The following is a 25,735-nucleotide window of genomic DNA, read 5'->3' on the forward strand; positions in this document are numbered from 1 at the left end:
TTTAAAAAATATTATAAATAATAAAAAAGAGTTACCAATAGAAATCTTTATAATTAATTCATTAACTTAGGTATGAATCATTGAAACAAAATAATATTAATAGTTTATTTAAGGTACATTTTAACCTTTGTAGTTTTGATTATGGATCACTTAAACCCTTATAATTTATTCATGTCTAAAATAATCCATATATTTTAAAAAAAACGTAGCATATAAGTCTCACCCGTCAACTTTGACTTAACAGACGTTAGAATCTAGTATGTTGACTCATAGTAAACTATTAATATAATGACATGTGTAATTTAAGTTTAAAAATGATCCATTTTAGTCCTTGTGGTTTTAGTCATAAATCACTTAAGTCCTTATGGTTTTGCGCGTGTCTAAAAGAACTCTTACATTTTAAAAAATATAGCATATAAGCTCATCTTATCAAGTCTGAGTTAACAAACATTAAAATCTGTTTACGTGACATATTGACTCACAATAAATCATTAATATAATAACACGTATAATTTAAATTAAAAAAAATGATACCATCATTAATGACGGGAGGAGGCGTCGTTGTGGAAGCAACCACCGGTAGCAGCATCGAGCCGCTGCTGCCTAGCAATGCATCATATGTACATAGCCTCTCTTGCACTAACGGTAAGCTCAGGATCTTCCGTTCCTGCCTCAAATAGATGTGTGTCGATCAGTTCGATGTTAGATATATAATGATCTTCTGTTCGGATAAGCTACTAAATCGATTATGTTGATCCCCCTCACTCCACTTACGAAAGAAATTCTATTTCGTGACTAAAGAGTTATCTATCTAACTCTCCTAAACAGATCGATTCTCCTTTCCGTCGATAGAGTTCGATTGTATTCTATTCTCAATTGCTAACTCCCTGGATTCTTCTCTTCACCCAAGTTATTAAAAAGGTTGATTTGCTTCTAGGGCCTTCGAGATTCCCTTCGCCATTAAGCGAGCATCATATAGAACAAGGAAAAGAAGCAAGAACCGTATAAGAGGCTGTGCGAGAAAAGGGAATGGCATCATCGTGTCGTGTGTCAATAAGCTCGTAGATAGAAGGTATGCCTATCCTATATTAATCAATATCTTATACCAACGGAACTTATACAAAAGATGTAGTGGTTAAAGAAGCTGTAGTTTGGGCTCACGATCATATATCACGGTGCACACCTATCTTTCTTTTGGGTTTCTTAAAGAGAGTAAGGAGTTGGGTACCAAAGAGTTGTCTTAGATTTCGATCATATTCAAGCTCTTGAAACAAGGGAAATGAGTTGGTAAGTGAAGAGCAGTATCGGTGCCCATAATGGTGCCCATAAGTTGAGGGTTGAGGGAATCAACAAGTCACTACTATTGGGATTTTGACATTCTTTTTTTGCTCCCCCATAGTAGTCCCAGTCCAGTCAACGGTGGGTGTTCATGTCTAACTCCATTTCACTGTCTCTTCAAAGGCAAGTAGGGGGAGGCTAAGATGAAAGAAGAAAAGAACGAAAACCTCTTCCTTCTTAACAAATTGCGTATGATATTATTCCATACAAGCAAAGAAGATAAAGAGTCGATCTTTCTTTTGCCATTTGCAGGCGGTGATCGTAAAAAGTCAACTGCTGATCCTTTGCCTTTCCTGGAGTTGAACCTCCGATAGCCAGCCAGCATCACCAATTTATGTCAAGGGTATTTCTTCGAAAATAGATAGTTCGGAAGCAGATTCGTAGTTCACGACGATCGAGGAAAGGGGTCGGGTTTGGAGACGCTCTTTCTTTGACCCCGCTTGCACCAGGATACCAAGAAGCAAAGCATGTGGTCAACCAATTGTCTTTCGAAGCCAATACATAGATAGATCATGACCAGTCCCCACCGAATCACACAGGAGGGATAAAAGTAGTGATCGACCAGAGATGATAACTGTAAATAGGGATTTGTCTTAGTTAGATGTGGCTTCAAAAAGCAAAACTTATAGAATTCATCTTGAAATGACATCTTCATCCCCATCATCTTTTATTTCATCATTTCTTATTTTTTTTAAAACTTAAATTATACATATCATTATATTAATAATTTATTATAAATCGATATATCATATAAATAGACTCTAATATTTATCAACTTAAACTTTATGGAAAAGATTTATATGTTATGTTTTTTAAAATGTATAGATTATTTTAGACATAAATAAAATCATAAGGACTTAAGTGGTTCATGGTCAAAATCACATGGGCTAAAATAAATTTTTTTTAAACTTAAATTACATGTATCATTATATTAATATTTTATTATGAGTTAATAGACATTAACGTGTTAACTCAAATATGACGAGAGTAACTTATATGTTACGTTTTTTAAAATATATGAGTTGTTTTGGATATGAGTAAATCATAAGGATTTAAGTGGTTCATTCTCAAAACGATATAAGTTAAAATAAATTTTAATTATTTTAAAATATAAAAATTATTTTAAATAGTAAATCATAAAAGTTTAAGAGATTCACGATCAAAATGAGACGGTAAAAAATGGATCTTAAATTTTTAAAAAATTTTAAAAATGATATGATTTAATATTATTTTAAAAAATAAATTAATTATTTTTTATAATGTAAAGAAAGAGACGAGAGTAATAATTCGTCTTTATAATAAAAAAAGATCTTAATAAATAAAGCATTGAAGATTTTTTTTTAAGATTCAAAATTGGATTTTATTTTATTATTTCTGACATGAGAAGACCTTCGTCTTCTCTACGGAGTCAAGATCTCAGTTCTGATGGTACCCAGGGTAGGCTTCTTGGCCCTGCTCTCGGTGCGCGCCTGCTGCTTCTTGTTCTTCTTGATTCGAGCTCGACAAGCGTTTTCTCAGAACCAGACTTGCGATTCCAAGGATCTCAACGCGTTGCTGGGCTTCGCGAATGAGCTCGATCTGGCTAAAATGGGGTGGGTTCTAAATGGCTCTTCTTCCGGTTCCTGCTGCGACTGGCCAGGAGTCACCTGCGGCCCTCCGACGGTAAACGGGAGGAGGGTGGTCGGATTGGATCTCGGCGGAAAGAGCTTGAGAGGCTCGATTCCCTATTCGTTGGCCGGATTGGATCAGCTGAAAAGGCTCGACCTTTCTGTGAATTATCTGCAAGGAGTGGTTCCCCCGCAGCTGCTCCGACTACATCTGCTGGAGTTCATCGATCTCAGCACGAACCAGCTCGAGGGAGTGATTCCATCGAACCTGAGCCTTCCGGCTATTCAAGTGTTCAACATCTCTTACAATCAATTCACCGGCGGCCACCCGATCCTCGGAGGCTCCAGCAATCTGACATCCTTCGACCTCACTTCCAACGACTTCTACGGCCCGATTGATGCCGGCATCTGCAATTCCTCAGCCAAGATAAGAATTCTCCGCTTCTCGGAGAACAGGTTCTACGGCGACCTTCCCGGAGGTCTCAAGAGCTGCAGCTCCCTCACCGAGCTCTGGCTCAGCATGAACGACCTCGGTGGAGACTTGCCTGATGCTTTGTTCGACATGACATCCATGACGCAGTTATTCCTCCAGGGGAACCAGTTCTCCGGCGATCTCAGCACAAACATGAGTAATCTTTCCAACCTTGTCGAGATCGATCTATCCCTTAATAGATTCTCTGGGTTCATCCCAGATGTGTTTGGTAGCCTCGCAAAGCTCGAGTCTTTCTCTGCTCAGTCCAATAAACTCGAAGGTAATTTACCTTCTTCCTTGTCCGACTTACAATCGCTCAGAGTGCTGAATCTGAACAACAACTCCTTTAGTGGTGAAATCAATCTCAATTGCACTGCAATGTCCAAATTAAGCACCCTCAATCTTGGTTCAAATTCTTTTTCTGGCCCCATCCCCGACCTGCTTCCCCACTGTGTGCAACTCACAACTTTAAATCTTGGCAACAACAATCTTACTGGAGAAATCCCCCACAGCTTCAAGAACTTCACGTCACTTTCTGATCTGTCTCTCACTGGTAACCACTTCTCTAACGTATCATCGGCCTTGCAAATCCTGCAGTATTGCCCGAAACTTACTCGTTTGATCTTGACAAGGAACTTCCATGGTGGTGAAATGATGCCGGTAGATGCAATTCAAGGTTTTAGGAAGATGGAGTTGCTTGTCATCGCAAACTGTGCTCTTACAGGTTCCATTCCATCATGGCTGGCAAACTTGACCCGATTGAAGGTCTTGGATATCTCATGGAACCGCTTATCTGGATCAATCCCAAAATGGGTTGGGAACCTTGACAATCTCTTTTACTTGGATCTATCAAATAATTCCCTCAGTGGACAGCTTCCTAATAGCTTGACACAGATGAAGAGCCTTGTGTCCGGCAACAAGTCACCGCGAGTTAGCTCAACGGAGAACTTCCCATTCTTCATCAAGAGGAATTCAAGTAGAAAGGGCTTGCAGTATAATCAGGTCAGCAGCTTCCCCCCATCACTGATTCTGGGTGATAATATGCTTGTTGGCCAGATTTTGCCAGGATTCAGGAACCTTGTAGTTCTCCATGTGTTGGACTTGAGCTGGAATAATCTTTCGGGAAACATACCGGCAGAGCTGTCGGGCATGACAAGCTTAGAGATCTTGGATTTGTCACACAATAATCTCACAGGAGCAATACCTTCCTCTCTCACCAATCTTAGTTTCTTGTCAAAGTTTGATGTGGCATATAACGATTTAGTCGGACGAGTCCCTGCTGGAGGCCAGTTTTCAACCTTCTCAAGATCTGACTTTGAAGGCAACCCTGGGCTCTGTGGCCTTCTCTTATCACCCTGCGAATCCAAAGATCCTGCAAGCAGAGAAAATAACATAGTGACCCTAAAAGAAAACAAAACCAAATCTGCCATAGTGAGTTTGTTGATTGGAATTGGAGTTGGAATTGTGACAATTATCCTTCTTGCTGTTGCTTATCGGGTCTTCTTAAAAAGTCATTCTGGAAGTGTCATGTACTGCTGAGTGTGTCACACTGACAGCCCACCATATGTTTTGCCTACTTATACGAGTGTCTATCGGCAAGGGAAGCTTTGTACCCGTCGAGTGCTTGACGGCCGTGCGAGGATGGCGTTACTCTGGGCAACGGCAGCCTCGTTCTCGCCCTCCTCCGCCGGCCTCCGCTGCGCGCTGGCCGGCCGCCGGAAGCACGCCGACCGCCTCGTCTCCGACCTCCGCGGCGCTTCTGCTGACGACCCCTCCGCCGCCGACCGCCTCATCAGGAAGTTCCTCGCCGCTTCATCCAAGCCTGCTGCCCTCCACGCCCTCTCCAGCTTCCTCTCCCTCTCCTCCCCTTTCGCGCCCCCCGTGAGTCCCCGCTCCCTCTTTCTTCCCCCTTTCCGTCCCGATTGAGACGGAACGATTCCGGATTGATCGTTTTCTGTAGCTCTACGAGCGGATCAGCGAAGCCAGTTGGTTCAGCTGGAAGCCGAAGCTCGCGGCCACCGTCGTCGCTTTGCTCGAGAAGCAAGGACGCTGCTCCGAGGCTGAAACCCTAACCTTGGATGCGGTTTCGAGGTCAAAGACCCATCGAGACCTTGCCCTCTTCTACTGCGACCTCATCGAGTGCTTCTCCGAGCAAGGACTGGAGCAACCAGTTCTCGAGACATACGCGCGGTTGCGAGAAGTTCCCTTCGCCGGGAGGAGGCCTTACGAGTCGATGATCAAAGCCCTGTGCTTGATGGAAATGCCTGGCGAGGCGGAGGCGAAGCTGAAGGAGATGGCTTCGTCGGGATGCAAGCCTTCGCCTTTCGAGTTCAGATCGGTCATCCAAAGTTATGGGCGATCTGGGCTGTTGTCGGAGATGCGAAGGGTTGTGGGATCGATGGAGGACGCTGGATTACCGATCGACACCGTGTGCGTCAACGTGGTTCTTTCGTGTTACGGGCACCATGGCGAGCTCCCAGAAATGGCTTCCTGGATGACGAAGATGAGAGAGAAAGACATCGGGTTCTCGATTCGGACGTTCAACTGCGTGCTGAACTCATGTCCAAGGGTCGTCTCGATCGCGTCCGATGCCGGATCTCTTCCTCTCTCGATGGAGGAACTGCTGCAGAAGCTGGAGAACGAGTCATCCTCAAGAACAGAGGCACTGCTGGTCCAAGAACTGACAAGCTCATCTGTGTTGGCTGACATCTCCGAGTGGTCGCCGTCTGGATCAAAGCTGGACCTCCATGGATTGCACGTCGCCGCAGCATACATCATCCTGTTGAAGTGGATGCAGGAACTCAGGCGACGATTCCGGGAGGAGGATGTGATTCCTCTGGAGATCTCGGTCATCTGCGGGTCGGGGAAGCACAGCGAGCGAAGGGGACGATCGCCCATAAAAGATCTGGTCTCGGAGATGATGTTTCGGACGAGCAGCCCGATGAGGATCGACTCGAAGAATCCCGGCAGGTTCGTTGCTCGCGGCAAAGCAGTGTGGGAATGGATGTGCTGATTCAGCAACACCAACCTGCACACTGTTCTCACATAGCTGATGAATACCTGCAGATCGACAATGCAACAAAACAAAAAAATAATAATAATAATAATGGCGCCAATTCATTCAACCCTGAATTGATACTAACATGCAAACATCATTATTTTTCTTACATTCAAGAATATCTATCAGTTGTGCAGCGAATATACACAACTAGAATAAAAATTGGAATGCAGAGTTGAGGCTACAAAGTTGAGATCTTTAAGAAGCTTGAATGAGCTCATCGAGTCATCATATGGGGGGGTCCGAAGCATGTTGGGTCCAGCTGTAAATGACTGTTTCGAGGTGCAGTGTAGATAACCTACAAAGTCATAGTCCACACAAATGCTCAGCTCATGAAGCACTCAATTTGGTGCATCAATATCTTCCTTTGTCATTTATCTTACCAATCTATTCAACTATCGATACTACTAATAGCAGAGAATCCATATACTGTTAAGTGATTTTATGACTTATAGGATGATACCTCAAAATAATCCAATAATGATAAGACTGCTGAGAAGTTCAAAATTATAATGCAACACTATGATTCAAGAGAGAAAGAAGCTTACATTTCCGTTAAGAGGGATAAGACTGCTGAGAAGTTGATCATTTACAGATATTGGCAAAGGAGGCATATGTGTCATTGACAAAGGAAGATGGTTTGTTGTTGCTGACATTGCGTTTATCCTGCAAATAATAATAATAATAATGGCAATGCTTCACAAATCAATCATCAAACAAGCATCCCAAAAGAATTGGACAGCATTTTACCTGTTCTCGATCACAGTGATGTTATTTCTCGTGTGAAGAAATAAACTAATGTTCTCTTGTACCTGCAAAGTTGAGAATCAATAGAATATGTTCGATCTAATAAAAATATGTCAATCTATTTCAGGGCAAACCTACTACAAACTTGGAAGTTGTAAGAATCATTTCAAATTTGTCACGTAACAAAAGCAACAAAATGTCCAAGAGAGAACAAAAAACTTCTGGCACTTGTGCATATAAAAAAATACTGGCAATCATAGAAAAACACAGGATATTAGACAACAGACCGTGCCCTCTTCTAAATTTTTTGCAATAGCCCTCAGACAGCTGTAATTTTCGTCAATAAGATGCTTCGTTTCTGCATCCAAAGTGGGAAGTATAAGCCAAACAAACAATGGACGATTATAATGACATAAAATGAACTAGAATAAGAGAAAATAACAAGATACCACTAGTCAGATTCATGAGGTAGCTAGGAAGCTGGAAAAAATCGCTTTATTAATGAAAAAGTACAGATGTTTATTAGTGGAGGAAAAGCTAACACAATCTGTCCTATTTTTGGAAAGAAAGGGAGAACTTTCCTTCGGATTTAACATCCATTTTGCATGATGTCCTCCACATGTCATATTGTAGACTTAACTTTTTAGTAATTAAAGGTTCTTCTTATTTGAAGAAAAGAAATAAATATATATGCACAGAAGTATTCATAGATGTAGTAACAAAATCATCTAAACTCAACATTATGTAAATTACATTAAGAGATAACATAACTCACACTAAGCACATCTGAAGAGGTTTTAACTCATTATAATTTTGCAAGGACCCACAAGATATTCACGAAAACAACAATTTCAAATTCAACAATTGAAGGGACAAAACGAATCCACTAAGTTTTTCATAAGGTTCCATGAATAGCAAACATGGTATATACCAAAATTTGCCAGCAGAAGGGTACTCAGATCCTGTACTGTTTTATGAGGAAAACAAGCAGCCGGTTTTCATCGCATATAAGTCAAAAAGTTCTGTTCTAGAACCGATGTGCCTGGAATTTTTAATGGATTTGATTGGTGCAGTTTTATTAGGCAGAAATGTGACAAAATTCTATATAAGTCGACCAAACATAAATAATGTCCTAACACCACTATGGTAATTTCTTAATATGCTCATAAAATTTCATATTATGATCAAGATTCTTCTGTAAAATGAGAGAAGTTGTATTAAAAATCAAGTGTTTTCAGTTATCAACAGAGCAAGTTAGGCATTTATGGTGCTCCATTTCTAACAAGAACTTGGCAACTCAAAATCCTGTGGGATCACTTCTTTTTCATTTGAGTTATTCAATTTAAGGTGTTATTTTACTGCAATTAATTTACTGGTAAATTTTGTTTACTTACAGTTTGCCGTCATTGACTGTCTTGACTGTCATATATATTTTAAATAATATGATTTTAAATTACATGCTGGGTCAGTATGTAATAAATTTTAATTATTAGACTAGGGCAATCTATTTTTATAGTACCAGAGGTTCAATTGAAAATCTCTAACTTTAACCACATCATCATCAGAAAAGATGCACCTAGCAAAAGTCTAACTGGATTCAGCAAAACAATGGGTGGTAGTCAACAAATCAAATTGACATAGATAATTGACTGTACCAGCAAATGTAAGCATGAGTGCATCTAATACAAGGACATAGGCAATGGGACATTTCACACATTTTGGGTATCAAAAGGTGAGCAAGAGCAAACAAAAAGATATTTCAGTTTTGTACACCAACCTACAGGTTGAAAACGATTATAGATGTTCATCTGATGCAACGGAAGTGAATTAGGAGCAACATGGATATTTGCTGTCGAGCAAGAACCCCCCATCATATCCTAAAGCATCATAAGAAAAAGAGAATCAAGACTGAACTTATTGAAGGCATCAACAAGGCAATAATATTTTGGGGAGAATATAATGACAAATTTAATGCCAAGAACAGATTTTATATCACATGCCAATAGAATTAGTTCAACGTGACACATTGTCAAAAAAAAAAAAAAGAGTTCAAATAATACCAAACAAAATTGAGCAAGGTAAAACATGAAATCTGAAACTAAATTTCCTGTAACAATCAAAAATAAAGGAAAGGGCCATTAACAAGATAACCAAGCAGATTATTTAAAGAGTTACTTTCATCGTTTTTGCTGGATAATATTCTTCAATCTTCCGCTTGTTTCCATTTCCCTTGTTCTGCAAGGCAGGCCAATGTATTGTAACAGATGTAAAAATAAATCAGAATGTTAAATTAATGTTACTAGAGTACTTCAAATAGTTCACACACTGATTGTTAGGTCTGTTAAATTTTATACCACTCCCAGTTTATCCAAAAGCTAACTAGTATAAGTGGTCACTTCACTCATTCATCCGGTTTGCATGAGGGTGAGCTACTATTAGAGCTTAAATATAAATTTGGGCCCTTTCCCATCAGCTTAAGATTAGGAGAAGTGGTCTAACTCATCATTATGTTACGATTAAATGCTACAAGTGTAAACTAGGCATCTCACAATCCATTAAAATCAGAATTCTGTGCAGGATGTGCAGGATGTGCAGCATGCAACTCTACTCTGACACTCCAGAACCTGGATAGCTGAAAATATTCTACTTTCAACAGAATTATGGGTATTACTTCGTTTAAAAAGTTAAACAACAAAACAAGTTATTCTGTATGCTACACTCTTTGCCAGCATGCCAATGGCAAGTACTGGTGCACCTTCCAGCTCAGCACAATAATGATAGTAAGACACAACACCTGCACCCAAATTTAACATTTGAGTCGATCATGTCATGTTGTCAATTTCAATCCAAAAGAGTGGAGGCATAACATGTCCATCACAGTCATCTGTAGAGAGGAGAAAACTTCTCCAATTCTTTAGCTTCCCTCCATTCTTCTATCAACAAGATAATCCAACATAAAATAAGGGGAAAAAACTTTGTAGGATATACCATAGCTGTTAGTTAAGTCACAACTCCGATTTGACATGTTGGCAAGGAACCCTAACTCATAAGGAATTTTTGATACTGAAACAAGACTAGGTGTGAGATCTTTTCATAGCAAAAATGACTGACTAAATATTATCTATTTGCTATATCATGTCATGTGAGTGATTTCAACAATTGAGATCTAATCTGGTCAAATGTTTGTGCATTACAGCCATTATGAACAGTCATTCTTTCTAGCAGCAATTTTACAAATTAAATTTCAAATTCAAATGCTATGGCATGCATACTTAAAATGATGTTGCAAATTAACAGAAAAAGCCCTAAACTTCAGTGAAGTGTTTAACATGTCTCTCTAGAAAAGCCTGACCCTTGTTTCCCTCGACAGTTCCATATCTTATATATTAAATTTTCAGTTTTTAATTAGAATGGGAAAATAATTGTAAAATGTGACTTTTGTTCTGTCAAGCTCTCTTCTAACAAGGATGCCAGTAATTGAACCAAAGAAAATGTTATGACACATCATTTTTATGCCAACTCAATTAGGAAAATGAACTATAGAGAACAAAGCTACATCAAACTTTTTATCCATAAGAACGTGACATGTAACCGTAGAAGCATGGATCATTTATCAAATGAAAATAGATTATACATTTACATCCGGGTCAATTGTGTTTTTTTGTTTTAATTTCAAATGTACTGAAGTTATAGTCCCCAGACAAAGAACATTTCACATCATAAGTTATACTTCATATAGTTTTGCAGGGTGGAAATCCAAGAAATGCATTTGCTAATCACATGCCAAAAGAACAAAAATATAAAATATCATAATTTTTTAAGTTTGTAAGATTGTATTTCTTGAGAGCCCATTTGTAGAGATTCAGTGAATTTAAGCTTTCACAAATCAACTTTAGCATTTCCACATCTGCATAAATTATGCAGGTTAAAGGCATGAAAATGATTGGACACTTAAAGCACAAGCACAAAGCCATTAACCACAAAGAAACAAAAATGAAAATTGAAATCACTACTACTTTCCTGTATCGATTCTTCTCCGACAGATAAAAGAGGCCCTTTCAGTCCTTATATTGGAGGTCCAAGGTGGGTAATCTGAACAATTTTATCCCAACTCCCAAGCACTTGACTTTATTTTTTAATCCAGAAAAAAAAGTTATATTATATCTTTAAATGTCTACAAAAAGACCTAAAAAGGTCAGCGTACAAAATGGATTCCAAATCCAAAGGAAACCACTCCTTCCAAAAAACCTTGGTTGCATTCGCTATAACAGTGAGAACATGAGAAAAGACAAAAACTGACTGGTTAGAGACAAAATATCAGCACTTCTTCTCTTTTACTACTCTAATTAATGAGGTAGATTAAGAAACAACTGAGGGAATCTTAGAAACTTTTTATAATCATATTATTTAAAAGGATAACAGTGCTCGTAACAAAATCCATTGCCAAATTTAGACATTGTTGCCCTAAAATGTCCCTATTATGTACCTCTTCACTTAGACACTACATAGATAGATATTTGCAATGAAGTAAAACCTATAACAAGCAGAGCATTCCCACTCTAAATCTACTACTATGGAAAAAAATGGGTCAGATAAGAGATACTGGATGTGAAACCCCAAATTGACTTAACCAGAAAAGTCACTTGCTGCAATAGAATTGCCCAAGATGCATGTCTTCCAAGGAAATTTTAAATCTGTAGATAAACAAAGCATTTGGCATATTTGAAATAATGATCTTCCAATCAAGGTCTTCAATTTCGAATAATACCGCTTGTACCGGGCGATACATACCGGTCCATCAGCAGACTGATACACGGACTGCTCGCTACCAGGCGATGTGTGTGTGTATATATATATATATATATATATATATATATATATATATATATATATATATATATATATTTCAATCTCCTCTTCCCATGCGAATGTCGAAACTTCGGTACGGTACGATATTTCAATCCTTGCTTCCAACAATTGCTAATGATTCTTAAAGATAAGTGAAGATGACTAAGAACTCAAAAAAGACTCACAGTAAACAGTATTACATGATTTTTTATCAGAATGCAATGGTACAAATTGTAACATGAGATAATTATATCCCTCAAATAGTGTTTTCTAACTAACAAAAAGAAAATGTAGGTTACATACAATGACAAATAAATATCTAGATAATAAACCAAGCACAATGAAATGGTTAAATTTTACATAAAATAAAAATGAAAACTTACAGTCATCCACTGACACCTCAATGCAACATCTCTTATAGTCTTCTGAGGCAGCATGGAAGCTATCTCAGCATACTTTGAAACACTTTGTTTATTAGCATATCTGTCATTCATAGACAGAAAAACAGTTAATGTAAGGCCATATCCTGACAATCTCAGTATAGAACTCCCAAAACAAATCCACAACGTAAAATATATGTCAATTTATTGAAAATTCATGCTAATCCTCGATACTTGATGCCTGCAAAGAAACTTGAGTGCTTAAAATGACACATATGACAAAAGAAACGAGTATCAATATTCATGCATGAGACACAATAGAAGAGCAAATCCTGTCGAGAACATTCAAATGAAGGAAGATGCAAAACTCAATTCAATGGAAAGATTGTGACAGAACTCCAAGTGCCTTATGAAACAAATTTCCAAGCTAATCTACAATATTTCAATATCCATCCTCCATGATAAAGCTGAACAATAAACAAGGTCAAAGGAAACACTTATTTTAGAAACCAACATAATGCAGATATCATACATACTTGACAAGACCTATATTCAACAATCTCAGTTCATCTGGAGACCAATATGCAGGTAACCCTGTCACATGTGTAAACCTTGGTATTGGTTCACGAACTGTTCCTGCAGGGCACCAAGCTGCAGTCATCACATCCATATTATCTATCATGTCAGAGCCAGTAGAGACAAACATGCTGGCCATGTTTCTGTTCATATCCAAACTGCACATGTCAACAGGAATCATCTCTGTTGAGCTATTTAGTGCACTTGACTGGAAAGAGACCATACGAGGATGATGAAAAGAAAAAGGAACGCTTGATTGGTGAGAACCCATGTTAGAATCAGTCGCCATCTTATGCTAACTGCACTCTGAAGGCTCCAAATTTATCATGCATTATCCGTAATTACTCCACAGCACCCACCCTAAACAAACATTAGGTAGTCACTATTTTTGAAGAAACAGTGAAATCAAGATATAGTAAAACCATTTTATAATACCAGTTGATCTATAGTCCGGATCACAACATTTTAATTGCCACTGAAAACAGAATGGATATGAAGTCGCAGCCTTTCCTGCAAAGAAACCAAAAAGACTGAATCAAGTAAAATTATATAGAAAAAGTAAGACATTACTTACGAATCGAGCTTCTCAAATTTCAAAAATCTAAAGATTTAATCTTGATGAAAATAGCCACCAAAAACCTCCGAAACTGCATTCCGAGAATTTCAAACCGCTCGAGAAGCCAAAAAAAGAAAATACTTTCCATCCTTCTAGACGTTGATCAAAACCCTAGTCTTCAAAAAAAGCCCCACTAGCGTCCAAGAACCGTATCACATATCTAAAATTCCCCAACATATCCCAAGCTAAGCCCAAAAACACTCCACAACAGGAAACGAAACTGAAACGGAACAGAATGACAACTTTCGGATACTCGCACTCCACTTCCTCATGGGAGCACGAGGAACGAGAACAAGATTCCAAACTTTTGCTCCCCAACGCTATGCATTTTGTCCTTTTCAATGAGAACATAAAATAAAAAAATTCCTTACCAGACACATATTCCTTTCAAGAATACTTTGTTTTTCATCTAACCTTCTCAACGTAGTCGCCTATCTAACCTACCCTTCTTCTAAGAAGTTGCAAAATTAGTTGTCTGTTCCCATTTCCTAAAAAAATTCGAAATAAATATGTCGATTAAAGTGGCAATATTAACGATTGAGCGGATATGTGATCGATTCAACCACCAATTATATCACCGATTTATCAGTATATAAATAATCACAACTGTTAGCGATTTGACATATTTTAATTACTTATTTTCCGGGACTATCAACCTCTGATGAATCATATGACGACAAAGCTAGATGAAAAAATATTTTTAAAAAATCAGCAAAAATTCATAAAAATGCAGAGAGAAAGAGATGGAAGCAGGGTGCAAATTCCAACAGCACAATCGGAGGTCATTACCTCCTCTTTGGTCTCGATTCTTTCTTCTTTAATTCAATGCTAATCCACTCCTGCTTCCTCCTGCTCGATCGATCGCGCTCGACGGAGATCAGATTCCTGGCAGCCGTTTCGGCTCCCACCGCTCTCGCCTACTTAAGTTGGGATCAGAGGACGGGAATTGCCCCTCAACTCTTGCTTAATGACCACCCAGTGGCGGCAAAGTGCTAACACGTGTCGCACTTGTAACCGTCCGTTTCGAAAGACGACCTCGCAATTCGGTGGGCCGCGGATCGGACGGTTGAGACCGCCCGGTTCCGATCATCCTCAGTTCGTTTCGCCGTTGCGGGAATCTCGAATCTGTTTCTCCGTACAGAAAAGAAGATTTCAAAAACTGGGGCTCTAAACTACTAAAGATTCCTTGGAAGAACTTTTCCCACCCCTTCAGAGCCACGCCACTAAGCTACCTGCCTTCTCAATGTTCAATGCGCTTGTCCAAATAGTGGACCCCGCAGACCCACCAAACACTGAGGAGACAGGCACGCGGCAACGCAGTGGACCGTCGGTGGAGCGTCTCACTTCCAGTAAGGGTGTCAAGAGGCGAGTAAAATGGCCGGAATCTCGGGCGCAACGATCTAACGACGAGAATGGCGATAGAGAAAGGACGGAAGCGCTAAGCGATCCGGATCCGCTACGGTGCCCAGTGTACGGATACGTGCTTTTTGGCGGGTGGCTCGAGAACCAGAGCTAACGTGTCAAGCGCAGAAGGATGTGACATGCGGGGCCCTCCGGCGGCCCTTGCACGGGATCCCCAGGTGCGGCTCACGATTCGGAAAGGTAGACGGCGCGTATAACACTGTGCGGGGCGGGGGAAACAGAATTACCAAAACGCTCGAGTGGTGGTCGGAGATAACAGCGACAAGAGCCAGTCGACACGGGACAGGTGGCGTGACTCTAGTGGACGGATGTGGCGGCCATGGGCTGGTGGAGGTGGGGTCGTCTGTGGTAAAAAAAATTAAAATGGCACAAACTGGGACCCACGGATCCTTCTTTCCAACGTAAATGCACCCATATAGCCAGCAGGGCAGAGTTGGGTTGGTAGGACCCACCCCTGTATGTCACACCGGGAGTACACGAAGGACAACTGTTGTACCCACGTAGACACCTGAATGGCCACTCTTTTATTTTTCGTCTCTTCTTTTCGTAAAATTAAAAAAAAAAATATATATATATATATATATATATTTTTTTTTTTTTTTTTGGTATTCATGGTCAACAATGGTCAAACATTTAAGTGTCGCAGTAATTGTCGTGATTGCAAACACAAGCATTTAAACATGTTGTGATTCTATAAATGTATAATTAAGTCACTGCAATTTGAATGTAACCTTTAAGCCATCTTTCACCCTTTCTATCAACCTAACTACGTAGATGAGACGAGAAGAAGCTGAAGAGGAACTAAGGTTCGATAGACTTCACAGTGGTCTTATTATCGTCTCCTGCAGCTCTGCAAAACCCGAAGATATGAACTGTACAGTTGAAGACTGGGTCTTAACAATCAAGCGTCACAATGGTGACTTCACCTAAAGTGAAAGGAGTGCAGAAGATTCAGAACAATGGACACCTACCTATAGATTCAGGTAGCACAAAAGTGTGTGTGTAGATGGATATTCTAATCCCCATACCTAATCTCATTGCTCATCGTGCATCAAAACCAAACATCAATAAAATACTAAAGCAGACATCAAAGCAGTAAGGGTCATTGGAGGCAAGACAACAGCAAAGAAGGGAAAAGGAATGGGCGGCGCCAAACCCAAGGAAACACTCGATTCCAGGCACTTGTTTGAGTACTTGCAGAACCTTCACTGGTCTCTCACTAGGCACGGTAAAGTCCAGTAGTGGCCACAAGCCATGAAACCACAAAGACCAAGGCATGCAGCACAGTAGCTGACTCATCTCCCACAGGACACTGTGCATGTTGGTCCTTCTCGTACTCCACCTTGGTTGCCGCTTGGTGCATTAATGGCTGTCCGTTGAACCGTGCATGCAGAAGAAGACATCTTATATATCCTTGTCTATGAGATTTCCCTGACGCCCATATTAGGATCTGAAGAACTTCCATGGGTAAAGAGATGTGATTAAGATGGATTATTACTGCCAAAGCCACAGGAAAGTGAAGAAGATCCTCCATGAATAGGACGTAGGATTCGAAGTGCAAAAAGCACAAGCGCTAGACACCAGAACAAAAATTCTATAGCGTCAGCAAGTGGGAGGAAGAGAGTGCAGAAGTCACGTAGAGTGCATGAAGCGACCATCAATGGACAGCAAAACGATGGTCTGTGATACTGTACACCATTTCGTTGGCTTCAAGTTTGTTTCTTATATTTGAGATTATCTGAAGAACACAAGGAATAGTTGCTATTACTGATAATCCAATTGCCATGGTTGATATAAAGTTTAGTACAAATATTGGTATGTAGCTATGATAGATAAAAACACTGATATTAATGTTTTTACAAGCAATTCTGAATCTGAAATTAAAACTATGTATTCAGAATGATATTAGTGCAATGAAAACACTAATTATTACTGATAATCTAATTTCCATGGTTAATATAATGTGTAGCATTGTTTTTAATGTTTTTACAAGCAATTCTGAATCTGTCATTATAAACATATGTTCATAATTATATGGCTGAAATGAGAACACTCATATCAATGATGAGTTAATCATCAGTGTAATTTTCTATTAATATTTTAATTATACAAATTTATATGGGGAATTTATGTAGAAAAGTATCTCAATTAATTTTTATGTTAGAAGTGTCCCTCCTTCCCTCCTAATATGCTCTTCAGAGATAATTACATAATTTTATAAGATTCAAACCAATAGTTTCAGAGCTATCTAATTGTAATTAATTCAATTCGATTAATCGATTAACTAGCTTTTATATATATATGTATATGTATATATGTATATGTATATATGTATATATATATATGTATATGTATATATGTATATATATATATGTATATGTATATATATATATATATGTATATGTATATGTATATATATGTATATGTATATGTATATATATGTATATATATATATATATGTATATGTATATATATATATACATATACATATATATATATATATACATATATATATATACATATATATATATATAATGAACTAGTTAAATTCAATTGAATCGAGTCGGAATCTTTATCCAATTGGACAACACGATCTAATTTAGAATTAGTTCAATTTAGATTTAATTTTGATTAGATTAATTTTTTTGATTTGATTTGAACACCTCTATTAAGTTTTTGTGATGGATAACAAGTGGAATTTAAATTTTAAAATATATAAAAATATAATAAATTTATATTTATAGCGTAAAATTAGTTTCATACCTATTAAAATACTTTTTAAAAAAATATGAATTATGTCAAATTATGCTTTTAATAACTTTTTTCTTGCATTAAAAATATTTTAATGTCGTTCCCAATATATTAGTGAAAATAGATATATTGTGGCTAATATAAATATTAATTATATTTAGCTCGAAAAAAGGAAAATTAGAGTTCTTTTGCTTCCCTCCTAAATCCGTTTCATCCTCTATCGCCGTTCTCTCTCCACCACTCTCATCGCCGCCCTTCTTGCTGCTGTTCCTTCTCCTCTACGAAGAGTCGTCATCCTTATCTCATCTACTGCGGAGCAGAAAAGATCCGGCTCAGTCGAGAGGCGAGAACGTGAGGGGAATCATCATCAGCAACAGCCAGGAGCAATTGCCGGAAACAGGGGAAAAGGAGGAGGTGGTGGTGGAAGAAGGCTGGCGATTGCAGAGATGGGGCGTCGAGGGTCCATCAGTGCCACGGCCATAGGCTCCGTGGACCCATGGGCCCTCAGGAGAGGGTATTCGCTCGACTCTATAACTCTCGGCCTTTCTTTGCAGCTTGATCTGTTTTCTCTTCTAGTTAATGTCTGGGTGTAGAGATACTCTTAGTGCATTTTAGATTCAGATTCGTAGCAATTGCAGAGTTGATAACAAAAATCTGAAGATCGCATGGTCCATCAATTGTTCCGCTGTGGCAATGGGGTTCAATTCTAGGGCAACTAATGCATATTCTGCTCATCTTGTTTGAATGATGGCTAAAGGGTGTAGTAACTCAGCATAACTGGATTGTCTTGCATATAGTTTCCATGTTCCTGACCCCTTTGATCACTCTGCTACGAGGATGGATTTTGTTTGCTGCCTTGTTGATTATGAGATGCTAAAAAATTTTGCCTTGTTGCTTCATCCTGCTGATTTTTTTTCAGTCACATTGAATTGCTTCGTGATAGAAAATGTAAGACATAGGACAAAAATTAAAGTTTACTAGTGGAAATTGTCTGGAGAAATGTTTTGTGTTTCTCTTTGATGCATTATCTTTTCTTTGGAATATTAATTTTGCTGCAAGGAATGCATTATCTTTGTGGCAAAGAAATGCCTCAATCATGAGCTACAAGGAAATGGATAAGATGATAAAAGTGGACGTATTGGAGTTGAGAGGCACTTTTAAGATTGGGTTGGTGATGGCAAGAGAAATTGAACTCTCATACCCCATTTAATATTGGTCATTGTCATCTGTTCTTTCTTTGCCCGTCTCCCTACATTTCTTACACATTTATAGTAAGAAATCCTTGCAAACTCTTTCTAAATATGCTGAAATCTAGCAAGCAATTTTATTGGCTCAGTAACTAGAAATTTATACTTGCTGTCACTTTTTAAGATTTCTGGTTCAAGCTTGTCTACTTATAAGTGTTGCATATGTTTTGAGCTTTGCCATTAAAATTTTCACTTCAGTTCTCTTGATCTTCGTTTCTTTGTAACAGGTGCTAACATTTATGAGTGATCTTAAACTGTAAATGTTGATTCCATCTCCTCGAACATTTGGAACCTGCCTGCACTGAGTGCATAGTACGCAAAGAAGATGGCTTTTGGTTTCACAATGAGGCATTACTATTCTGTCTATTGGCATCCAGATATCGACACATTCCATGTTCAGATTGGTCCATATTCCTCTCCTGTCAAGTAATAGTAAGATGCTAAATGCTAGCCATATGAGTCTCGACCAGATCAAATAAGAAGCACATGCTAGATCTGGAAATAGCGATGCTCCACTCTCCTTTGGATCAAACTAAAATTAAGCTGAACATGGAATATCCAGAACTCCGCTTAAGAAATTAAGCTGATATCTTGCATTTCTAGTGGTTCTCCAGCTATTTTTGCTTCCAATATCTTGCATTCTTAGCTGTAGAAGATTATGGCTTTTGGGAGAGCAAGTTTTAGGATTTCATGCTCATGTTTTTTCTCGCAGAAATTTTATTGGGAAGGGATCTAAAGAAGAGCTTTCCTTCTAGTCATTACTGATAGCTGTAATTTTCATTTATTTGAGGTTTTATTTTGTGATTTGATTTAGCCCTGAACTTTTGTGTTTATTTTGACTTGTGCAGTGCATATTTTCTCAGTTTCCTGGCTCAAAAGCTTGAAGACAGAAAATTTCAGGTTGCAGTTTCTGTGTTGTTTAAAGCTTAAAGGTAGGATATTTCTTTTGTCTGTGAATCTCTCGAGGATTTAGGTGCATGGTGGTACTTGAATCTTTGAAATTTTTTAATAGCTCTTTATCGAATTCTTTGTGTTGCATATTGATAATTGACAGTATCACATATTCATTTATATTGTTGTTATCAATGTGACTTGTTCTTTATCACTTACATGGTTGGCTACAATAAATCTTGTGTGGTTAATCGAGTAGCCCTATTAAGTAGGCCTATGAGTGAGTTGAGAGGTGAACAGGTATGTTGTGGGCACTAAATGTCAAAATATACCTGTTTCACCACTCAGCTCATTGTGGCCCTATCAAGTAGCCCAGACATCCTGATCAATCTCCTCAATTTGGTATCCTTCTTATGTTCAGAAAAAGCCAGAACAAATCTTTCAGACTCCTAAAGGTCCCTGGGAACAACATATCTAACTTTAGAGCCCATATGAGACCTGGCTGCCTGGAATGTTTCACACTTTATAGTTGCATGCAAAGCAATCTAACTTGCTGCATCTGTTCCTAAGACTTCGCTTGAGATTTTAATTCCCTTCTAATTCAAGTTATTATTAGCTGAGAGAAGTATGTTATGGCAGAACCACCGAACCTAGATTTCAATGTTATTGGGAGTCTTTAAATTCCAGATCATCTTCCACACCTTATCACAGCCTGCACTTCAACTTGCAGCCAAAACAAGCTTCTTACAACTGCCTCCTCTGAAACAACTTTGTTGCCATCCCAATCTGCAAAAATAATTTTATAGCCACTTTGGATGCCTCCCAATTTTTGTTGAAATGCTAAATGATTTTTGTCTATATAAGATATCTGATGTTATGATTCTCATTTTCCGTCCATTCTTTTCATCATCAATCAAATCACTAACCTTCGAAAGTGCAGTGTAGCAGCTCGGGAGAAGAAACCTAACGAAAACCAAGGCTGTGTATATCCATGGAAGTGCCCATGCCACCCGCATGCCTCTTCTTTCAAGGTATTTATGTTCCTTTCTTATCTTTTCTCCTTTTTCGTTTGTGTTCTTCAATGTAACTTTTTCACAAGAATCTTGATCAAAGTGAGCCCTACTTTTGTAGATTTAGTATGTCAACACTATTTCTCCACCATGATGTGAAACCAAGCCTACTTGAACACTTCCCAAGATGTCAACACAGGCACTGCCCACTGTAGCACTTGGCCCCTCTCTGTTCGACCTCAATGTGCGGTCATGGAAGAGACGCTGCGTCCCAAATATCCTGAGACCAAAGCCTTAACCCTCTTTCTCCTCACCTTTCATGTCCCGCCCTTATCATGATCATGTCATAATCAAATCATCATCCGAGCCCTATCATTGTCTTGTCGGCCTTTAACCTTTTGGATCACAATATATTCCCATAGAAACGCATCTCAGCATGATATTACTTTTTACTAGACATGATATGATATGTTTCGATGTAGAGTAGGATACATGAGATGGACATAAATTATTTAGATCCAAGTAGAAGATAGACGGGAACATGAAACTTTAATTAATTATTTATATTCTGAGTGCGTCAAGCTTAGGAGTCAGAATTACCTAATAAAAATTAGAAATCAGCAAAACAAGTTTTTAAGGGGCACGAAAAAAAAAATAATAAAACACGGACGAGTGTTTTTATTTTTGTAGAAAACTTTATTTAGATATTTCTGTAATATTTAGGCGGTAATTAAATGTCTCGGGATTGTCTTGAAATTTAATCAAGTCAGAGGATGATTATGAAAATAACAGTGAATTAGAAACCAAAAATTAAAACAAGGAAGGGTTTTTGTGTAAATTTAATGGATAAGCGTCCGCACGCGTCATTAGTTCTGCGTGAAATGAATGCATGGTACTGTTATTCTAATTTGACGACTGCAGAGGACTATTGTGAAAAGATTAATGGGTTTAGGGATCAAATCGCAAATAAATGAAGCATTCCACCTTCCACATTCGGTGACGGGCGCTCGCCGAGGCCCCACCGAAGATAAAAAGCGCTCCTTTTCCCCGCAGCACAAAACCGCCCTTCCCTCCCTCCTTTCCTCGTCGCGTCTACGCGTCTCCTTCCTCTTTCTCTCTCTCTCTCTCTCTCTCTCTCTCTCATCCTTCGGCGTCGCCGGATCCCGAAGCCGAACCTTTATCCTAACCCTAACCCTAACCCTTTTTCCGTTGGTTGGTTTCTTCCCTTCCGACAGGGATCGGATCGAGGGAGGAGAAGGGAGAAGGAAGGAGTAGGAGAGCGTGTCCTTCCATGGAATCCAACTCGATCGACGACTACTGGGTCGACGGCGGGGGATCCGATGCCGAGTTGCGCTGCGCCATCGAGAGCTTCTGCGACATGGTACCCACCACCGGGTGCGTTGCTTCTTTTCGTGTGTTTTGTTCTTGTTCATTTCTCGTCTCTAGATCGCATTGCCTTGACGCTAAATGGTTTGTGAAGTAATTGCGCTAATGTCTTTGGAATGGGAATTCTGTGACAGAGTGGGCATCGAGGAGGCTTATGGTGTGGAGCTGACTAGCCTAAAGAAAAGGTAGGTGTTTTCTTGATGTTGATTCTGATATGTTGCAACAGCATGTTAATGGAATCAGTTCTTCATCCTTTTCTGCTTCCTTTTGTTCTCTTTCCAACTTTTTTTGGATGGGGGATGGATTCTGGGGCTTACTTTATGTGCGTGATAGTTGTAGGGTAATTAAATATTATGATTCCTATATTCCAAAACTACGTTTTTATTGTTTGTGTTGGCTTACAAAAGGGGAGAACTTGAGATTAGCATCTCTTCTATGTAAAGGAAGGCAATTAATGTTGATACAAACACAGATTTCAGGACAACCTTAGGGTCAAATTTTGAGGTGGAATTAGAGTGTCTCACATGGCAAGGTAAGAGTCAGGTTTAAGAAGCGTAATACTTAGGTCCTTGTTTCTTCAGACAGCCGTCTGAAGAAATTGTATGTATAAAGGTTTTCAACTGAATCATGTCCGCTAGCTATGACTTGCTTCACCTTCCTTGGTTACCTAAGCAGATATACTTACACCATATACTTGCTTGGAGCATGCTAATATTGTGAAGCACTTTAAGAGTCACTAGGAAGGAGCAAATTTGATTGCAATTTTTGTTTTTTAATAACTACGAGAAGATTTAGGGCTTGTTTTCTATAGTTTGGGAAACAGGGTTTGGGACGCCTGAGATCATATTGTAAGTTTATCCCAAATTTTATTGGTGTCTAACTGATATTTTTCAACTTGGTTCTTTTTATCTAGCTAAAACCAGATTATTATGAGCTGATTTCACTGTCATACTTTTGAGTGGCTTGTTAAAACTAACATAAACTTTGATTTTACAGGGCTAGAGATGATTCAACCACTGGACTCAAGTCAAAAGCTTGCCGTGAGAAAATGCGACGCGATAAGTTAAATGATAGGTGCTCATTGTTAAACTAAAATTCTCAAATACCAGAGTCTGCTAGTAAATAGCATGATCAATTTTTTTTCTTTTTCCCTGTTAATGCTGCTGCTGTATTCCCTGTAATGCTACTTATCTGGAATTTCCTGTTCTCTGTAGGTTTTCAGAACTGTCTTTAATTCTTGACCCCAGTAGAACTCCTAAGTCTGACAAGGCAAGTATACTAAGTGATGCGGCTCGTGTGTTGGTACAGTTAAAAGCTGAAGCACAGGAACTTAAGGAATCGAATGACAAGCTTCAAGAAACAATTAAGGATCTGAAGGTCTGATTCTGTCCATATTCTTTCTCTATTGATGGGTGACAATGATCTCTGAGCAAGGTTTAAATGATTGAGCTGGGAATAGAGTTTTATCATTCAACATAATTGGATGGCAGTTTGGTTGGATTAGCTTACCAGATTGGGGGATTAGTATCTCTGCAGAAGTGGAGTAAAAGTAGTTAGAAAGAATAATCAGGGCGATGAAATAATAATAATAATAATAATAATAATAATAATAATACATGATGTAATTGTTTTAAACATAAAGAATACCAAAGTAATTTATAAATAGCAATAATTGTTTCTATTAATTAGTTGTGTAGGTTATCCATACTGACTCTGCATAGCTGGGAAAGTGGTCCTTTAATTGATCTAATAACTACTACCACCATGATCCAACTTGATCATTGCATTATATAGTTAATTATTGTTTTTCATTCCACTTTGCCTTTCTTTGTCCTGTACCCAGGGGGGGGGGGTGGAGATATACATAAGAAAAAGGTTTTGCAATGGTTCATCTATTTGGAGGAACTGGTCTCCAAATTGCTTCAATATGTTGTTGGCATAATGTTAATGCTTGATATTCTTCTTGGTAGATCTTTTAGAATTGAGTTTTTTGGTCCATGAATGCAAAGAAATCTGGTCTACAATATTTGTTTCTGTCATTGGCAGAATTTTCTTTAATTCCATTTATCTAAATTATATATAACCTAGGTAGGCTCAAGTTTTTCTTTGTAATTGGAGATTTGTTTGTTTATGATTTAAAGGGATGGGATTAAATGAAGGAAAGATATGGGACGCTTACGATGACATTAAAAAAAAAACAGATATTTTCTTCAATTTCTTTTTTTTTTTCTTTCTTCTCTCTGTAACCATCTGATTATTACTGTGACAAAATTTGATAATACTGCTTTGAAGATTGCACTGATGGTAAAAGTGTATGATCAGGTGGAGAAGAATGAGCTTCGAGACGAGAAGATGAAATTGAAGGCTGATAAGGAGACATTAGAGCAACAAGTCAAGGCCATAAGCATGGCTCCTTCTGGCTTCATGCCACATCCACTTGCATATCATCCTGCTGCCGCCCCTACTACGTTTTCTCCGCATGTTCAGGCCCCATCAAACAAGGCTGCCCACTTCCCTGCTTACCCTGGCATGGCCATGTGGCAATGGCTTCCCCCTGCTGTCATGGATACCACACAAGACTCCAAGCTTTGGCCTCCCAATGCATAAGCACACCAATGGCAGAAAGCATGTGGCATGTCTGACACCTACCTATATACGGTACTACTTTTTTTTCTCTCTGACGCTGAATCTTAATACTTTGGCATCTGAAATCAAAGGAGTTTAGTAACCCTTGTGATGTGGTCATTGTGCTGTAAACAAAGGAGAGTTAAAGCTGGCATTTTAATCCATTCCATTATGAACTCTCACAATTTGAACTTGCAATCTCCACGTTTGTTGTGTGCTTGCAAGTATACGAGCACAAATTTGCACTGTAGGAAGTGCAGCTCTGTGTCTGTGCACATTCAACTGACTTCGATGTAATTCTTATTATTTCTCGTTGACGGTGGATTAGGTAGTGCTAGTTGTTGGTATTGCTACTTATTTTAACTTAGAGATTAAGCAGGATGTCATTAAAAAAATGGTTTGTTGTTTTCTATATTGAAGCATTAGCATATATCTCCCCGCCTAGAAAGGCTGACAGATTAGTGAAGACTGTCTATGGATGTTTAACCCTAGTGGCCAGCTTGATGGACAGTTTACCTAACACTAGTGCATATTTTAAGTTTCGGATCTTTATCACATTGCATCCAAGAAACAACAGATGTTATATTATATTACTCAGCCTTTGAGAATGGAGTTGGCAGTGTTTTAACTCCTAGTAGTATCGCCACTAGGAATAACAGTTGTGGCACTCGACAAAGCAAGCCTAAATATACGATTTCTGTGATGGATTGCCTTAGAAAAGGAAGAAGGAAGAGAACCAAGAACACAAAGAACGCAAAGGC

The 25,735-nt window shown here is 38.7% G+C and overlaps 4 protein-coding genes and 1 long non-coding RNA gene across 6 annotated transcripts; 4 read left to right on the top strand and 1 right to left on the bottom strand.

Annotated features, from left to right (window-relative positions):
• Positions 1-2,705: 2,705 nt before the first annotated feature.
• LOC103990676 (phytosulfokine receptor 1-like) lies at positions 2,706-4,956 on the top strand. Of its 2 annotated transcripts, XM_018829390.2 has the most exons (2): positions 2,709-3,970; positions 4,050-4,182. In XM_018829390.2, the coding sequence occupies exons 1-2, from the start codon at positions 2,764-2,766 to the stop codon at positions 4,070-4,072; spliced, it is 1,230 nt and encodes a 409-aa protein (XP_018684935.2). In that variant the 5' UTR covers positions 2,709-2,763; the 3' UTR covers positions 4,073-4,182. The 2 variants fall into 2 exon arrangements, with proteins under 2 accessions (XP_009408171.2, XP_018684935.2); XM_009409896.3 differs by having other exon boundaries at positions 2,706-4,956.
• Positions 4,957-5,058: 102 nt separating this feature from the next.
• LOC103990677 (pentatricopeptide repeat-containing protein At2g17033) lies at positions 5,059-6,542 on the top strand. The gene is made up of 2 exons (XM_009409897.3): positions 5,059-5,298; positions 5,378-6,542. The coding sequence occupies exons 1-2, from the start codon at positions 5,059-5,061 to the stop codon at positions 6,428-6,430; spliced, it is 1,293 nt and encodes a 430-aa protein (XP_009408172.2). The 3' UTR covers positions 6,431-6,542.
• Positions 6,543-6,636: 94 nt separating this feature from the next.
• LOC135616662 (uncharacterized) lies at positions 6,637-14,569 on the bottom strand. The gene is made up of 10 exons (XM_065116089.1): positions 14,432-14,569; positions 13,462-13,536; positions 12,987-13,386; positions 12,454-12,553; positions 9,398-9,457; positions 9,000-9,099; positions 7,510-7,580; positions 7,226-7,287; positions 7,024-7,141; positions 6,637-6,773 (listed from the first exon to the last, which is right to left on the bottom strand). Exons 3-10 carry the CDS (start codon positions 13,313-13,315, stop codon positions 6,693-6,695), a joined length of 921 nt encoding a protein of 306 aa, XP_064972161.1. The 5' UTR covers positions 13,316-13,386; positions 13,462-13,536; positions 14,432-14,569; the 3' UTR covers positions 6,637-6,692.
• A 5,057-nt stretch (positions 14,570-19,626) lies between these two features.
• Positions 19,627-20,988, top strand: LOC135616444 (uncharacterized). The gene is made up of 3 exons (XR_010488340.1): positions 19,627-19,832; positions 19,911-19,994; positions 20,894-20,988. It is a non-coding gene; the product is annotated as an uncharacterized LOC135616444 (long non-coding RNA).
• Positions 20,989-22,021: 1,033 nt separating this feature from the next.
• LOC103990675 (transcription factor ILR3) lies at positions 22,022-25,159 on the top strand. Its single transcript, XM_009409894.3, has 5 exons — positions 22,022-22,358; positions 22,484-22,534; positions 23,346-23,423; positions 23,564-23,726; positions 24,672-25,159. The coding sequence occupies exons 1-5, from the start codon at positions 22,255-22,257 to the stop codon at positions 24,954-24,956; spliced, it is 681 nt and encodes a 226-aa protein (XP_009408169.2). The 5' UTR covers positions 22,022-22,254; the 3' UTR covers positions 24,957-25,159.
• Positions 25,160-25,735: the final 576 nt, after the last annotated feature.

The sequence above is a fragment of the Musa acuminata genome, chromosome BXJ2-7 (genome assembly GCF_036884655.1).
Source record: "Musa acuminata AAA Group cultivar baxijiao chromosome BXJ2-7, Cavendish_Baxijiao_AAA, whole genome shotgun sequence".
In the NCBI taxonomy this organism is placed as follows: Eukaryota; Viridiplantae; Streptophyta; class Magnoliopsida; order Zingiberales; family Musaceae; genus Musa; species Musa acuminata.

Bases quoted from the DNA above. Each gene is read 5' to 3' on its own strand.
- LOC103990676 (XM_009409896.3), top strand. From the start codon at position 2,764: ATGGTACCCAGGGTAGGCTTCTTGGCCCTGCTCTCGGTGCGCGCCTGC.
- LOC103990677 (XM_009409897.3), top strand. From the start codon at position 5,059: ATGGCGTTACTCTGGGCAACGGCAGCCTCGTTCTCGCCCTCCTCCGCC. The intron at 5,299-5,377 runs GTGAGTCCCCGC...CGTTTTCTGTAG, and splicing joins CCTCCCCTTTCGCGCCCCCC to CTCTACGAGCGGATCAGCGA.
- LOC103990675 (XM_009409894.3), top strand. From the start codon at position 22,255: ATGGAATCCAACTCGATCGACGACTACTGGGTCGACGGCGGGGGATCC. The intron at 22,359-22,483 runs GTGCGTTGCTTC...ATTCTGTGACAG, and splicing joins GACATGGTACCCACCACCGG to AGTGGGCATCGAGGAGGCTT. The intron at 23,424-23,563 runs GTGCTCATTGTT...TGTTCTCTGTAG, and splicing joins CGCGATAAGTTAAATGATAG to GTTTTCAGAACTGTCTTTAA.
- LOC135616662 (XM_065116089.1), bottom strand. From the start codon at position 13,315: ATGGCGACTGATTCTAACATGGGTTCTCACCAATCAAGCGTTCCTTTT. The intron at 9,458-12,453 runs GTAAGTTTTCAT...CCTGCCTTGCAG, and splicing joins TGAGGTGTCAGTGGATGACT to AACAAGGGAAATGGAAACAA. The intron at 6,774-7,023 runs GTAAGCTTCTTT...ATGACTTTGTAG, and splicing joins TTATCCCTCTTAACGGAAAT to GTTATCTACACTGCACCTCG.